Genomic DNA, 16,635 nt, shown 5'->3' on the forward strand with positions numbered 1-16,635 from the left:
AGATTGTACAAGAATATGAGCACGTAGAAAAAAGACCATGAATTTAGCTAGGTTTCATAAAGAGAAAGATTTAGGGAGGAACCAAAGGATTTGTGTGTTTGTATCACCACCACCATCGGTTTTCCCCCCGTCCTGCCACTAATCACTACTTTGTCTTTTATGGGGTGCCCGATGAGACAGTGAGTTGGAAACATTGGACAGTGGTATAGGTAGAAACTGCAAAAACAATAAACAAATATGTGTTGAGAACATTAGGAACTATGTACCCAAGTTTTATACTATTCTGTCCAAATGCAGGCAAGCTTGTTTTCTGAGAACATGGGGAAATCCGCCTTGAGATAGAAAATACCTTTGAAAGGGATAATATGGAGAGCCAGAGGGAGACGTGAGTGAGGTTAGCTGAAGCTGAGGACTGGGTGGTCTATTCACCAAGTTTGAATTTAAAATTGAGGGCGTGCAAGGTCTTCAACCTCATGCCTGATGACTTATTTTGTTCATGATCTCCATGGAAGAATCTGTTCTGTTCCTGAGCTATCAAAACAGAAAGGCCACAGATAGTTCTCATATAACTTTCTACATTTGTATCACAGGGTTAGGTTGTAAACACATTTATCAAAAGAACGGTGATCCTTCACACGTAAGTGAACTCCTGGAGAGTTTTAAAAAGGATGCGAGGAGTGTTAAGTTGCGAGCCGGAAAGCATCAACTTGAAGATGTGACGAGCGTGCTGAAGAGTTTCCTGTCTGACATCGATGATGCTCTTCTCACGAAGGAGCTCTATCCATACTGGGTCTCCACATTAGGTAATAATGTCGGGTCAGGACATCCTGCCTGCCTTCTAATTTAATGCTCAGGGTTTTCTTTTAAGTCTCTAATCATCTGAAAATTACTGAATAGCATTTGTTTCTCTTGTCATTTACTCTACCTCTTATTAATATAACTGATGGAATTTTTATTCATTTTCTAGAGAATCCACATAAAAAGGTAACGTTACACCACGTGGAATCTTAGGGAATGAATGTATTAATAGACCAGTGGTTAATTAAATTCTTCATTAGGTCATGTTACTTCTACTAAAAATTATTTTACGTGCATTAATTAAAGCTAAAAGCTGGGCGGTGGTGTCACACACCTTTAATTCCCATTACTTGTGAAGCAAAGGCAGGTGAAACTCTATGAGCTTGAGCACAGCCTGGTCTACAGAGTTGAGTTCCAGCACAGCCAGGAATACACAGAGAAATCCTGTCTTGAAAAACCCAATGAAAACAAGGAAACATTAATGAAAACTAGCTCCTTTGTTGAAGCCGTTCAGTAAGAACATTGTAATCATTTTAATATTTTTTACTTTTTCTGTTTTATCGTTTGTATTCCACACTTGTAAGCAATGCATGTGTTTTTTAGCAATCCACTAACATTTCTCATGTGTCTAATGTGTTTTCGAAATGCCTATTTTTCATCTTTATGGTTTCAGTTTTTAACTTTTAGTTTTTTATATGCTATAATAACACAGATATTTCCTATATATACAATCTATTTTGAAAAAAATTGAAAATGGCTCTTGAATTTTGCTATATTGTTCAACCTTAAGCAACTAATACTTTTGAAGGGGTTTATTTTGAAATCATATCACAAAATAATGGCAGTTTTTAAATTTTCCAGAATAGCCCTTAGTAATATTAGTGAGACAAGACTAGAATTATCACTAAAAATGTAGTGTTTTGTAGTTTAACTACCTAATTCAGAAAGTGGTTTTTGATTTGCTTCCATGTGCCTTTCTAATTGAGAGGGTTAAGTATAATCCCAGGTAGAGATGAAAGCATAATTTCCTGAGATGGAAACTATGTAGTTACTTACTATGTCTCCATAAGGCCTGTTTCCCTTTGATACTCACTTTTTAATTTTTTTATTTAAATTTGAAAAAAAGCTTGTTTTACATGTCAATCCCAGTTTCTGAATCCTCCTGTCCATCCCTGTCTCCCCCCCCGCCCACTAACCCCATCCTATCCCCTTGCTGCTCCCCAGGGAGGGTGAGGCCTTCCATGAGGAATCTTCAAAGTCATTTGACGTAGGACCCAGACCCTCCCCCATGTTTCTAGGCTGGAATGGACTCCCAAAGTCCATTCGTATACTAGGGATAAACACTGATCCATTACCAGAGGCCCCATAGACTGCCAACTTACACCACATTCAGGGAATCTGGGTTGGTCCTATGCTGGTTTCCCAGCTATCAGACTGGAGTCCATGAGCTCCCCCTTGTTTAGGTCAGCTGTTTCTGTGGGTTTCCCCAGCCTGGTCTTGACCCCTTTGCTCATCACTCCTCCCTCTCTGCAACTGGATTCCAGGAGTTGTGCTCAGTGCTTAGCTGTGGGTGTCTGCTTCTGCTTCCATCAGTTACTAGACGAAGGCTCTAGGTTGGCATATAAGGTAGTCATCATTTCTCATTATCAGGGAAGGGCATTTAAGGTAGCCACTTCACTATTGCTTAGATTGTTTGTTGGAGTCATCCTTGTAGATCTCTGGACATTTCCCTAGTGCAAGATTTCTCTTAAATCCTATAATGGCTCCCTCTATTATGATACTTCTTTTCTTGTTCTCCTCTATTCTTTCCCTGACTCAATCTTTCTGCTCCTTCATGCCGACCTCTCCCTTCCTCTTTCTCCTAATTTCCTCCCCCCTCCACATGCTCTGAATTTGCTTGGGAGATCTTGTCCCTTTCCACTTCTCCAGGGAACCATATCTATCTCTCTTAGGGCCCTTCTTATTTGCTTTTCTGGCGGTGTGGATTGAAGGCTGGTAATCCTTTGCTGTATGTCTAAAAACCATATGTGAGTGACAACATACCATGTTTGTCTTTTTATGACTGGCTTACCTCTCTCAGGATGGTTTCTTCTAATTCCATCCATTTCCCTGTGAATTTCAGGATCCCATTGCGTTTTTCTGCTGAGTAGTATTGCACTGTGTAAATGGACATCTTTTCTCTATCCATTCTTCAGTTGAGGGACATTTAGGTTGCTTATGGTTGAACATATGTCCTTGTTGTATGAATGTGCATCTTTTGGGTATATGCCTAAGAGTGGATTTACTGGATCTTGAGGTAGACTGATTCCCATTCCCATATTCCTGAGGAACTGCCATACTGATTTCCAAAGTGGCTGTAGGAGTTTGCACTCCCATCAGTAGTGGAGGAGAGTAGATCTTTCTCCACATCCTCTCCAGCGCAAATAGTCTTTGGATACACATTTTTAAAGATACCGTTAGTATAAATAACTGTGAAATTATAAAATATATTTGTATATGTATATATAATTTATGAATAAATAAAATTTGCCTTCATGTAAAATTATTCATCAAAAACAGACAGCCATTAACTTTTTGCTAAAATCGTCTAGTGAAACGGAAGTCTTTACCGCTGTCAGTTAACCCAGAAGCAGTGTTTAGCCAGAGTCAGGCCGTTTTCAGAGAGTACACTTTGCATTTTTGACTTGGGGATGAATATTTCAGAAGCCTCTTAGAGATATCTTTGAAAAACCTGTAGGTCATTTGCTTTTAGACACAATATGCCTCTCCCAGCTATTTCTGAATGCATACTGTTGGATCTCACCTTAAACCATGACTTTGCATGACCTTAACAGTGTCTGGCTCAATTGAAGCTAAGAATTCTTATAGTAAGCTGGGCCTGGTGGCACACGCCTTTGATCCCAATACTCTATAGGCAGAGGGATGTGAATCTCTATGAGTTAGAGGCCAACCTACAAAGAGAGTTCCGGGACTGCTGGGACTACACAGAGAAAATCTATCTGGAGAAACAAACAAACAAGCAACAGGAAAACATAAATAATTCTTATAGTAGCATATTAATTATTTGTAAAATGCATAGATGTTCTAAGAACACTATTAAAATATCTGAATTATCCTTTATAATCAGTTATTAAATTTTTCTTGGTTTTTTGTTTACTAATGGGATACAAGATACTTCCCCATATTGTTAAATTAAAATATTTTGCATGTTCATTATAGTGGAGACTGTGACACAAAATTGTAGTTTTAATCACTTTTTTGATGTGCATTCTACCTTGATGTCAGTATAAGGATCATCTGAAGTTTCCATAATATTATGTTGCCACATGGTGTACAGGAGCTGGAAACTCTGCCCCAAACACTCTCATCCATGTGTTCGTAGTCAATAGGTACTCCACATGAATTACAATCCCAAGATTTTCCTACTATGGTGTCGATAATTGAATGATTTACATACTGTATTTTGATCATATTCTTTTCCATCTCTGGATTCCTCCCAGATTCTTTCTACCTCCTTGTCCACTCAAGCTCATGTATTCTCCTTTGGGTCTTTCTCTATCTCAGTAAAATCAACAACAGAGCTGATACACAGAGAATGCACAGAGACTGTGCACTGTGAGAACATGCATATGCCTTGAACTGGTTCAAACCAGACAATTTCTGGCACTGAAGTAGGATAGTGCATGTAATGCCTCACCCCTAACCAGGAATGGTTTCTAATTGATACCTTTTAGGAAAGGGAAAGGGGAAACCAACTTTCTCCAATATAGTGCCACTCCCCATGTCAACAAGTCCCAGGGCATGTTGCGTTCTCAGGAGTAGATGGCCAATGGAGAATGGGCTCTGTATTTTTTATGGTTTTTTTTTTTTTGTGTGTGCATGTGTGCATAATTTGGTAAATCATCTCAATTCTCAACTAAATTCCTCATTGTATACCTTTCCCTGTGTGTACATGTGCATGGTTTTATGTATGTGTGATGTATGCATGCATGCTTACGCACAGGTGTGTGGGCGTGTACACACCAAACATTGGTATCTTATTACTTTCCCAGTCATTTTTCACCTAACTGTTGTTGGGAAATTGTCTCTCAGTGAACTTGAAGCTTTCTGATCGACTGTGTTGACTACCTAGAGAGCCCAAGATATCGTTATCTCTGTCTGCCTGTGCTGGAATTATAGTCATACACTGCGGTGTCTGCTATTTTACATGAGTGCTGAGAATCTAAATTCAGGGTTTCATGCTTGTACAACAGGTATCCTACCCACCCAGACATCTCCACTGTCCACTCATCATATTTTCCATATGACCTGAAATCTTAACTGAATATTTCTTTCTAATTGCTTTATTTTGAAAAAAATATCTTTTTACTTTTTTTATAAAGTACATGAAAAGCGTTCTACTAGAATTAGTGCTTGATCTAAGTGTTACAGTGTTAATTAGATTTTACTGAATACATGAGATTGCTTCTAAAACCATTAACTAGATGACATGGACGGGAGAAATATTTGCATTATCTTGTAATAACAGACAATTCTTAACTTATTGGGTGACTTGGATATTTTCCCTTCCTCCTTTTCTGGAGTCGTCACTGGGTACCACAGTTCCTTTTATAGGGCGCATTGTGGCTTAAACGAGCACTTGCGATTTTGAATAGGAATGCTCTTGGAAAGTGTGTCACAGTTCCTGCATCTCTGGGGGAATCTTACAGAACTTGTCAACTGTGTACATTTAAAGAATCTTTGGGATGTCCCTGGCTTTTCTTGAACAATACCTAGCTAGGTAGGTAGGGCTAAGCAGGAAATGGAAATCCCTTGCTTCCAAATGTCAGTGGGGATGGGACCAGAAAGTAATTGAAAAGTCAGCAAAAATTGTTGCTCTGAAGAGTGGTTGGTACTTCCCATGTCAGCTAATAGTTCAGATGAACTGACAATATAATCCATCAGAATTCTACAATGTGGGAAGTTCCTGGGTCTCAGTTACCAGAGTCCCGGGTCTAGAGATTTGTCTTCTGGAGTTTAAAGGAGAGAGAACAATCCTTTCTCATTTGTCTTGTGATGGTCCAATTAATTTCTTTTCCTGACAAAGGTTCGATGCCCATTATCTTCTGAATCTGAATTATGGTATTAAGACTTGTTCATCACCTCTTCCACGGTGTCCTTTTCCTTTATCTGAGATTTGAATGCAGCCTGGCTGGTAACAGGCCCCTTACGTAGATCACACAAACAGTACAGTTCATAGTTCTGGGATGTCTCATAGCTTTGGATAGATTTTTAGGATTTTGTAAGTAAAAGGGTTCAGAAATATCATTTTCAAATGTAATTGATGAAGTCCCACTATAGCCAGATATAATATACCTTTGGCTTAGTTTTTCAGTGTGTACTAAGATTTGAATAATTTCTTGACTGTATTCCTGTTAAGGTGTAAAAGTACATAAAGTAGGCTATATAAAAGGGAAAAATATCCTGTTGCCCTTCCATTTTGAATGTGCTTAATTCTGAGTTACAGATTATAAGAACTATAATGTATGATTGTATTTAAATTGTTGCTTTTTAGAATTACACGCAATTGTGTTAAATATTTGCATGTTTTCTCATGAAACCTTATTGTATCATTTATATGCTTATAACTATTATTTAAAAATAATATTGAGAGACGTATATACAATATAAATGACTAGTTTAAATGCAAAGAATTTTCTCCCTAGATACACAAGATGAAAAGGAAAGAACTGAGAAATACAGAGCATTCATCCGCACTCTTCCGGGGGTCAACAGAGCGACTCTGGCAGCTATAATTGAACACCTTTACAGGTAGGTGGATTCTTGCAATGTCTCAGCATTTTAAAGCATGGCCTCTGCCTTAATGTCATTGCCTTTGACACTTAAAGTTGTGTAGCTGGACTTCCATGTCCTTTGTGAAGACTCACAAATCTTACAATCTGTTACTTTACCCTATGCTTTTGGGATATAAAGTTGTATTTATAGTTGAGGATGTTGGAGATGTTCTTAGATAAGAGTATGTTTGTATACAACACCTACTGCATGGTGTTAATAAGCAAGGCATTTTAAAAGCTCTTTTGGGTATGAAATTGGAGGAGAAATTGGTTTTCTTATGACACCCTGTCAACATAGCATATATTTTACAGACCTGTTTCTGATAATACCACATGGGCACAAATGTTTGAATGCAGAACTTGATAATGTGATACAGAGGAGAGGCTGGGTGACTGCATACTGAAGGGCTAGTGTTCTGTAGTAGGGAGATCTCTGAGAATACAAGTGTTTTCCTTCGTGAGTTTTATAAACTTGTGACATAGCTTTTGTTTTTTTTAAATGAAAGGGTTGCACATGAGGTTTAGAAATATTGCATGATGTTTTATCTACACCAGCCGGATATTCTCTTGTAACATGTAAACACTGCTACAATAAATATGATTTTTAGTGTTTTTTGTTTAGCTCCCAGTTTTGTTTTTCATTTGCTGGGATTGTGAATGTTAAGTGTGATTCCATAGTGAGCTACAGGCAAAGCCTATAAAACATACATTCATATCGTATCATAGGGATAACGATGTGAGATGCTAGGACAAACTTTAATATATGATTTTAGAAGTAAGAAAGAGAAAATGGAGGAGTCGATATGTGTCAGAGTCTAAAAAAGTCTGTAGTTCGGACAGTTCTTCAGTGCTAAAGGGACATAGGAGCTGTATATAAAACAGAGGGGTCGCAGCCACTAGAAAGCTTGTAGGGAAGAATTGCTTGCTTGAGCCCAGTAGTTCAGGAACATCCCGAGCGCCACAGACACTGTCTAAAAAAGCTTGCAAGCTCTTCTGAAGAGAAACCCAATGCATGGGTAGAATGTGTCTTCTGAGACATAGGAGTTCTAGGTGACCAGAACAATTGCATAAGTTACGAAATACTGGGGAACAACATCTCAATACCAAGAAGTAAAACAGTCTGTGGTGTACGCAGCTTATTCCAGAAATTAAGGTATTCAGAGAAACTAAGTGTACCGACAGCTAAAGAGGTCCACAGAGGGATGGTGCTGCTGAAGATGGCTCAAGAAATTCAGGAATTGGGTAATGCCATCAAAAGTGTGAGGAGTCACCTTGGATGCAGTCAGAATGATAGAGCTTCTAATTCAATACCTGCCCTGGATAACAACTCGCTTCTGCCATCAGCAGCAGCCACTTAATTCCACTCACCATGCATTCACTACACACTACAGAATGATTAAAGCAAGCCCCTTTGTGAGAGTCTGAGAGTCTAGGAATAGAGACGGACACAGAGATAAGTTTTGTAGATGTTTACAGTCTCGGGTGATAAAAGTGCAGAAGTGGCTTGGAGGGGGACTGCTTGCAGTTGTTATCTCTTCCCTTATTAAATTCCCTAGTTCCTTTTCCATCTTGTGAATCACCTATGATGAATGCCATTTCTTTATCCAATCTCTGCTATGCAGTTTTGCATTTCATTGTGGACTTCTGACATTATTATATATGTTACTACTATGTTCGCTTCTTCTTTCGTTTTCTTTTTGCATGCATCTACTAGAGTCTATATTCTATATACACAGGACCACCTCTCTCTGAGTCAGGAATAGTTTGTTCTCTCATGGTGCATTTGCATGTGAGCATGCTCATAGTACACGTGTGTGTGTGTGTGTGTGTGTGTGTGTGTGTGATGTTTCCAATGTACTTAAGTCAAGCATCATGTAGGTGCTCTATATTCGTTTTGTAAAAACTCAATAGAGATCATGAACAGGCATTTGTATTTCTCCTTGACATCTTTATCCTGGTAAGTCCTCCTTGTGGAGGTGACTGCTGTTGTGACACACTTTTAACCGACACAGGTGAATGTCTAAAGTGCCCTTTACAATACCCAAAGTTTGTTAGAGGAATCAATTTACTTGTTAATATCTGTTTATTTGGAAAGGCATGGGGGGGATGAAGAGATAGTTCAGTAATTAAGATCACTTACTGAACATTGAGGGGCTCAGATTCCATTTTCAACACACTGTGGCAGCTCAAAAAGAATCTAACTCTGGCTCCTGGAGATTCAGTGCCTCTTCTGCTCTGTGTGGGTACCAGGTACAGACATGCATGGTGCCCATACATACATGTAGGCAAACACCCATACAATAAAACAAAACACATTAATAAATAATTAAGTAAAGCCATTCTTAGTAGTTTCTAAAATGAGGATGGCTGCATTTTTAAATTGTGCATTTGCCTTTCGAGATGTAATGGTAGTCTGTTTTAAATAACTAGATGAACACTTCCTGTGAAGGGACTTGTCATAAAGAAGCATTTAGGTTTCATTCTGTTAAAGGGAGAGCAGTTGTTTTATAAAGTCTGGTTTAGCCTAGCAGCCCATCTGATGGGATTCACTGGTTAATGATAAATACCAATTAACAGTTTCTTTGGCTCTGATGAGAAGCTAAAGAGTTTATGCACCTAAATGATGGTACACTTGGTGGAAGATGTAGTCTCTGCCCGTGAACCGAAATTCCTCATCACAAGTCCAGGAAGTTCCTGGAGGACCTGTGTTATCTTGACTTCTTCCCCTACCTTCCCCCTCTTTTACTTATGATGCAGCTGTGTACATTATTTCAAACCAGGACTTACACGCATTTTTGTGTTCTGGGATGGGGTTGTCCATTGGTCGCATCTGTTTGTGTGTAGTCAGTCTCAGAGTACCACATACTGTTCCTCCTTTCAATAGTAGATTTGCTTCTGTTCTTAGCTAGACTATGTCTGTAAATGCTTACTGAACCTTTTATTTTGAAGAGCTTCATAGTGTGTGTGTGTGTGTGTGTGTGTGTGTGTGTGTGTGTGTGTGTGTGTTTAGGAATGCTAAATGATAATGGGATTTTAGCTTATATTTCAGTGAAATTCGTGAAGACAAATGTGCCATAATGAGATATTTTTTCCCATAACAGGGTTCAGAAATGCTCGGAAATCAATCACATGCATGCTCATAACTTGGCATTGGTCTTTTCATCCTGCTTATTTCAAACTAAGGGGCAAACTAGTGAAGAAGTCAGTGTCATTGAAGATCTAATTAATAATTATGTTGAAATATTTGAGGTAAGAATTCTTCTTCTTCTCCCCTTTCCAATGGATTAGGCCCCACAGCTTGTAGAACGTGGTGCCTATTTCAGGATGTTATTTGGGTCCTTGCGACTATTTAAAAATAGAGACCACGAAGGGTAGTTTGGTTTTAAGGTTTTGGATATAACTGGATTTTAAAGCAGAAACCATTTATTTAAATGTAGCAGCTTTTAAATATTTTCACCATCTGTTGTCTGTTGGACAGCATACTATTTACAGGGCTTGTGTGTGAGTGTGTGTGTTGTGTGTTTTCTCTTCACTGTGTATATGCATTAAGCATGTCTACTGAGAGGTGTGAAGTTATGAGTTTAACAAATTTAGTGATCAGCAAAAGACTGTTAAATGCTGCTGCTATTGAAACTACTCTGAGTTTTTTTTTTTTTTTTTTTTAAACTCTGCTTCAATTGGAAGAACATTCTGAAGAATTACCTTATGGCTTTTACTGACTCCTCACTAGTATTTATTTCAGTTTGCAGTTCTCTGAAATGAGTTAGTTTGTTTATTTATTTATTTATTTATTTATTTATTTTTAGTAAACTATGAGAATAGGAATGGTTTCATTGTTGAAGGAAGATAGACTATAGGACATAAGGCCAGGCCTTGCTAATTCTGGGTTATAGTCCCTTCCATTGTGTAAATAACTCCCCCAACCCCTCTTTGGTCTAGAGTGCTTCAGAGCTCGCTCAAGTGATGCTCTATTGTGTTCTGTGGGTAAAGATGTGCCAGATGAAACAAGATGAGTTGGTGGGGCCTTTTAATCACCTTGAGGATTATGTATTTTTGCTATTGTTTTTTTTTAATTAGCTTATTTATCCTTTTTCTCACATACTACATCCAGACCACAGTTTCATCTCCCGCCTTCCCTCCCAGCCCCTCCTCTTGTCCAGATCTACCCCTCCTCCATTTCTCTTCAGAGAAGAACAGGTCTCCCCTTCATATCAACCAAACATGGTAGGTATAACAGTAAGACTAGGTACTTGCAACACAGTAGGAGGGAAAGGATCCCAAATGGAGGCAAAAGACCCCCCCATCCCCACTGTTGGGGTTCCCATGAGAACAACAAGCAACACAACCATAACATACACTCAGAGAACCTAGGTCAGACCCATATAGGCTCTGTGATTATCTCCCCAGTCTCTGTGAGCCCCTATGAACCCTGGTTAATTGATTCTGTGGGCCATATTCTGGTGTCTTTGACACCTCTGACATCTGCCTCATCAGTTGCTGAATGAAACCTCTCTGTTGATGATTATGCTAGAATCTGATCTACGAGTAGAGCAGAACATCATTAAGAAAAATTTCATTGACTTTTTTTCCTTTTTTTTTTTTTTTTTTTTTTTAAACCCACTAGTAGTCTTTTGGGTCTATCTTAGGTCTCTGGGCTATCCAGCCTCTGATTTATGGCCCTCCAGGCAATGTCAGGCATGGTTCTCAAGTTGAACAGGTTGGTAGCTGGCCACTCCCAACAATTTCTGCACCATCTTTACCCTAGCACATCCTGCAGGCAGGGCAAATTGTAGGTTGAAGGTTTTGTAGCTAGGTTGGTGTCGCAGACCCTCTGCTGGAACCCTTGTCTGTTCAGGCTCCATATCACCCATTACCAGCCAGCTTCTCTGTGGCCACACTCATGGATTCCAGGGAGTTTCCATTGTACTAGGTTTCTACTTTGCACCTCCACCCCAGTACCCCCTAATTCCATTGTCTCTCCTTCTCTTTCTCCCCTGACACCTGATCTTCTATTCCTATCGCTATCTGCCCCCAATCTACCCACTAAATCTACTCTATTTCCCCTTCCCAGGGAGATTCATGCATTTCTCCCTCCCCTGAACCGTCCATGTTACTTAGCCTCTCTGGGAGTGTGGATTGTAGCATGACTATACTTTACAGCTAATATCCACTTTTAAGTGAGATAATGCCATGTTTGTATTCCGTCCATTTGCCTGTTGTTTTAACAGTTGAGTAATACTCCGTGGGGTATATGTACACATTTCCTTTATCCAGTCTTCAGTTGAGGGACGCTTAGGTTGTTTCCAGTTCCTGGCTATTACGAATAAAGCCGCTATGACCATAGTTGTGTAGACGTTATTGTGGTTGGATGAAGTGTCCTTTGGGTATAAGCCAAGGAGTGGGACAGTATTGCTTATCATAGGAAAATGAATGATTTTTCTAATATAACGGTCTGTACTTTAATTTCTAGGAGTGTTTGTACCAGAATTGCCTTTTCGCTGTGCTTTGGTCTCTTTCTCGTTTCCTACTGTTTATCTAGAGTTTTCATTTGTTTTGATCAACAGCAGCTTCTTTGAAATGATCTGATGCTGAGATACACAAAAATAAATGTGGCTTTACATGCTCTCTTTACTGTGTTAATAAAGCTAAATGTTCATGTTCATAGTGTTATTGAACTGAAGTGTTTACCAAAACTTTAATATTCCATTAAGGAATATTTATGTTTGAGTGATGAGTCTCGTTTCTCGCCTGCAAGCACTTTCAGAGACCGCCCATGGGAACCTGTGCTTGTAAATCCCTATGGTTTTCCATGAGTAAACTCTGCAGTTTGACAGGACATTGTCAAAGAGTGTTCTGAGCCCTATGAGACTCTGTTCAGTTGGCTTCATGCTGCCCAAATTGTGGGGCTCCTGTGATCAAGATGACTATAATGATGGCCATCCTGGTCTCTTTGCAATTTGTTGTTATGTAAATTCTTGAGGAGCTAGGTGAGAAAGATCACCCTCGCTCTGTGTACTCTGCATTACTGGAATATCCCAAATTGTATTTTGAACAGGTTAAAGAAGACCAAGTCAAACAAATGGACATAGAGAATAGCTTTATAACCAAGTGGAAAGACACTCAAGTGAGTAGTAAGAGCTAGTCTCTAAAGATTTAAAAACAAAACGTTTGTAAATAACATTTTTTTGTGTGTGTTTGTTCACGTTCCTATTCAGAGGAAAGTAAGAGAGACTGGGGGAAGACTGGGGCAACCCTGAATCATGACGCATACTGTGTGGAACGTACTGACATAACATAAATATTAAGGAGGCAGTGGTTGGCATTTACTAAAAACAAAACACTATTGGCTATGCCAGTGGATTGCAAAGGAAGCATTTAAAGCCAAAGAAATACTAGGCTAAATTGCAAAATCCCACAGCAATAATGATTTTTCTCCCTTATGATTATGGAAATGTAAATGATTTCTTACATGCTTCTGCTCTGCACGCTATCAGATGATTGCACTAATGAGTCTATTTCTAAGGTGACCTGTGCAACGCATACTAACTTACGTCTTAAGTCTGCCTTTCTGAATCCTATCTTGCTTTCCTAGTCGTATTACACTGGATTTATGTGTTCAGGAGGCGCCATGCTTTTTTCCAGAGCACCTTACCTTCTTTGATGAATTCACTGGAACGTCTTAGGGTTGATCATTAATCATCTTCTGGTAACTAGGAATGATAATGGATTCAGGGTTTCACTGTAAATAATGGGAATGGGTCAAATATGCTCTGTTCATAATTGCACACAGATAATAAGGAAAATTCCCGCTATTAGTCAGACCCAAAGTTTGCTTTCAGTACTGAGACGTCTGCTTCTAATTAAAGGAATCATTGTAGCTATCATGTTACACGAAGCAGATAAGCACATGTTTAGGTTCCTCTTGAACTAAACTACGATATTAATTACTTAACAAATGATTCCCTCCATTTTGACTGAAAGTAATTAATGCAACTTCCAGAGGAATTAGCTGTAACACTAAACTAAAAATAATCTGGCTTGTTGTCAGTGCTTATAATTCATACTAGGTGAGGAAGGAAGGAAGCCTTTGGCCATCTAATCTATGTTGTTGTTGCTGGAGTATCTGCTTGCATTTTTCAACAAAGAAAAAAGTCTTGGACACCTTGGATTTGCCATAAATAAAACAGTTATAGATGAAATCAATTAATTGAGAAAGACAATAAGAATAACGTGGAAAATGGTTATTGCTTCCTGACCTGAGTATTGCTTCAATCTGTTTAAAGCCTTGTTTTGGAGTTAGTGTTTCTGTCTTTGTCCTTTCTAATTATCAGCTACTTAATTAGTTAACTACTGAGCTACTTGTTGGTCCACTCTAATTGTTTTGTGTGTTTGCCTTTTTAACTTTTAAAATGTTTTCTTCTTGCTGTGATGTTTATACAAAGAGTGAAAAGCAAAAAAAATGTCAGCTTTCTCCTTAGAGACCATTTGTAGAATTGAAACTGAGAAAGAAAAATTGGAAATAAGTTGTTCTATGCATACATTGACAAAATAAATAGGAGTAGCTCCTCAACGTATACTTTAATCTCTCCCCCTCTGTACATTTTAATTTTTCTTATTCATTAGATTTCAGACTTTTATGCTAAGGAAAATTTAACATCAGAATGATTGCATCTCAGAATGTCTTTAGATTGTTGGGTGATAGATGTTTTCAGTGGTTATGCAGGGGACTTCTGGAAAAAAAATCTATACCAATTATATTTTTATATCTTGTTTTGATTCTTTGTCCTCTGTTTGACTCTGTTAGGCTACACTGTGCTGTCTGTCATTTTCCTTTCTCCTTGTGACTTTTCACTTTTTCTCTGTTTGGGCGTTAATGACCCAGACAAGCACTCTTAAATGCTTCAGCGAGGATATTAAAACCTGAAGCCTATCTTGCTCTTTCCTACCTCATTCTGTTATCTTCCTCTCACTTTTCTGGCTAAAGCACTCTCCCTGTTTATAATTTTAGTTCAGCTTTGAGGTCATGTCCCTCCTCATTTCAGTGTTTGCATGTGTCAGCTGCATGAAAATTTACCAAGGCTTGTTTTCGTCTTGTAAGATTATGTCCACGCGGGTTAAGAGCTTTACATACTCTGTGGCTCCTTAACGCGTGTTGTCGTCATTGCTTCATTATTTGAAGCTACCAAGGCCTTGACCGTGACATTTAAAAAAAAAAAAAAAAAAAAAAAAAAAAAAGCAGAGTGTGAATGTTTTTTCTATCTGTGCCACTTGTTTAGTCTAACCTTTAGACACTTGTCTGGAATCAACACACAGTTTGAAGTACATATCTAGTACTAGCAGGGGAACTGAGGTAATTTCATTGTCGTGCATTTTTGAGAAGTGTGACAAGCAGCATGTCATAGCTCTCTTAGGTGCTGTGTCTGTTGATTCTGTGACATGCTTACATGTGCTGTCTTCACACCTGTCCTTTCTAGGTGTCCCAGGCTGGAGACTTGTTAATTGAAGTATACGTAGAAAGGAAGGAACCTGACTGTAGCATTATAATTCGGGTGAGTCCTAAGGAACGGTACAAAGGGTGCTGTTGGAATTCTAAGAGTTGATGTTCACTGACATGTTTTCTTAGCACATTTTATATTTTAGTTTCTTTTCACGGTGACTGTCAACAATATTGATCTTTCCTCGCAGTATTCTCTAGAAATTTTAATTATCTGGAAGGCAGCATCATCTGTGCATTAATTAAAATTTTTCTATATGCTAGGAAATAGACTGCCCTCAATGACTTGCTTCTCCTCTTCCTAGATTTTAACATGCGGCAAAATATTTACACTGCTTTAGCCTCCATTTTTTTCTTAACAATAAAATGTGGAAAAACTACACTATTAATATTATATCATTGATGGGATGGCTAATTAATCTAAAAGTATATGAGCACATAACAAATTATTTTCCAAACTGCTGTTTAATAAGTATCTATTTTAGTGTTATGAATGTCCAGTGTGATATCTCTAGCATTTAAATGTAAATATTAGGTAACTCTTTTCTTTGAGAGAAATTAAAAATAAATATTTTTCTTAATATTGTCTTCAATAACTAATCTGTTTAGGGACAATACAAGTGTTTCTTGTGTTCTTTTCTTGCTGAGAAGACATTTTTCCCGCTGTGTTAATAGTATACTTTTTTGTGTGTATAAGATAGATTGTCTTTATTATCTCCTTTAAACTCTAAGATGTTAAATATGCTGTGATTATTAACTTAGGTAATTCCAGTGGTGATTTATGGTGACTATATGTCATTAGCTGCCGTGTTTAGGACATGTAGCTAGAACATGATCATAGAGTCTATGGTCAGATCTCGTGGGAGGCATTTTTTTCTTCAGCAGTCTCATCATAGTTCTTATGCTGAGTGTGTGACTGTTGCCATAATGGATATGAAAGACTGTTACAAATTAAATAACAGAATAAATCACCCAGCAAAGTCTATTGCTAATGCTACAAGAGATAGAATACATGATTTAACTCTGTGTGTGTGTGTGTGTGTATGTATGTATGTGTGTATATATGTATGTGTGTGTGTATGTTACAAGTATATATATATATATATCCATCCTATAAAAGCATGATTTAATTTTGTCTTTCTAATGAAGTTGTATTAATTGTGCAAAGTTCTCATATTTTCTCACTGTCTTAAAATAAAAGACTATGTAATTCTAAATGATCCCCCAAAAGCAGAACAGCAGTAACAAACTATACACAGTAATCAAATAATCAGCTCCTTTTGCACACAGGTTTAATAGTGAAAAGCCATGTTTCTGTATTCATACTGCTGATTCTGACCTCAAGCCCTGGAGGCAGATGTTATACCAAGCTTTAGGGAATGAAAAATGGGAACTGAAAGACCTTAGGAGCACACCACAGACCTGGGTCTTCATACCCTAACCCCGATATTCATTACACTGTTGTTTGCAATTCATAAATTAATACTTTCCTGCATGTAGGGTCCAAGT

General features: G+C 38.2%; 1 protein-coding gene across 2 annotated transcripts in view; it reads left to right on the forward strand.

The window, feature by feature from the left end:
- Arap2 (ArfGAP with RhoGAP domain, ankyrin repeat and PH domain 2) overlaps positions 1-16,635 on the forward strand; it is a 149,957-nt gene that overhangs the window by 94,301 nt on the left and 39,021 nt on the right. The window contains exons 20-24 of one of the 2 annotated variants that reach the window (XM_051174028.1): positions 591-803; positions 6,504-6,609; positions 9,734-9,881; positions 12,688-12,756; positions 15,107-15,181. In XM_051174028.1, the coding sequence (XP_051029985.1) occupies positions 591-803; positions 6,504-6,609; positions 9,734-9,881; positions 12,688-12,756; positions 15,107-15,181 (611 nt within the window). The remainder of the gene's footprint in view (positions 1-590; positions 804-6,503; positions 6,610-9,733; positions 9,882-12,687; positions 12,757-15,106; positions 15,182-16,635) is intronic. The other variant, XM_051174029.1, reaches the window with a different exon arrangement.

Source organism: Phodopus roborovskii, unplaced genomic scaffold (genome assembly GCF_943737965.1).
Source record: "Phodopus roborovskii unplaced genomic scaffold, PHOROB, whole genome shotgun sequence".
In the NCBI taxonomy this organism is placed as follows: domain Eukaryota; kingdom Metazoa; phylum Chordata; class Mammalia; order Rodentia; family Cricetidae; genus Phodopus; species Phodopus roborovskii.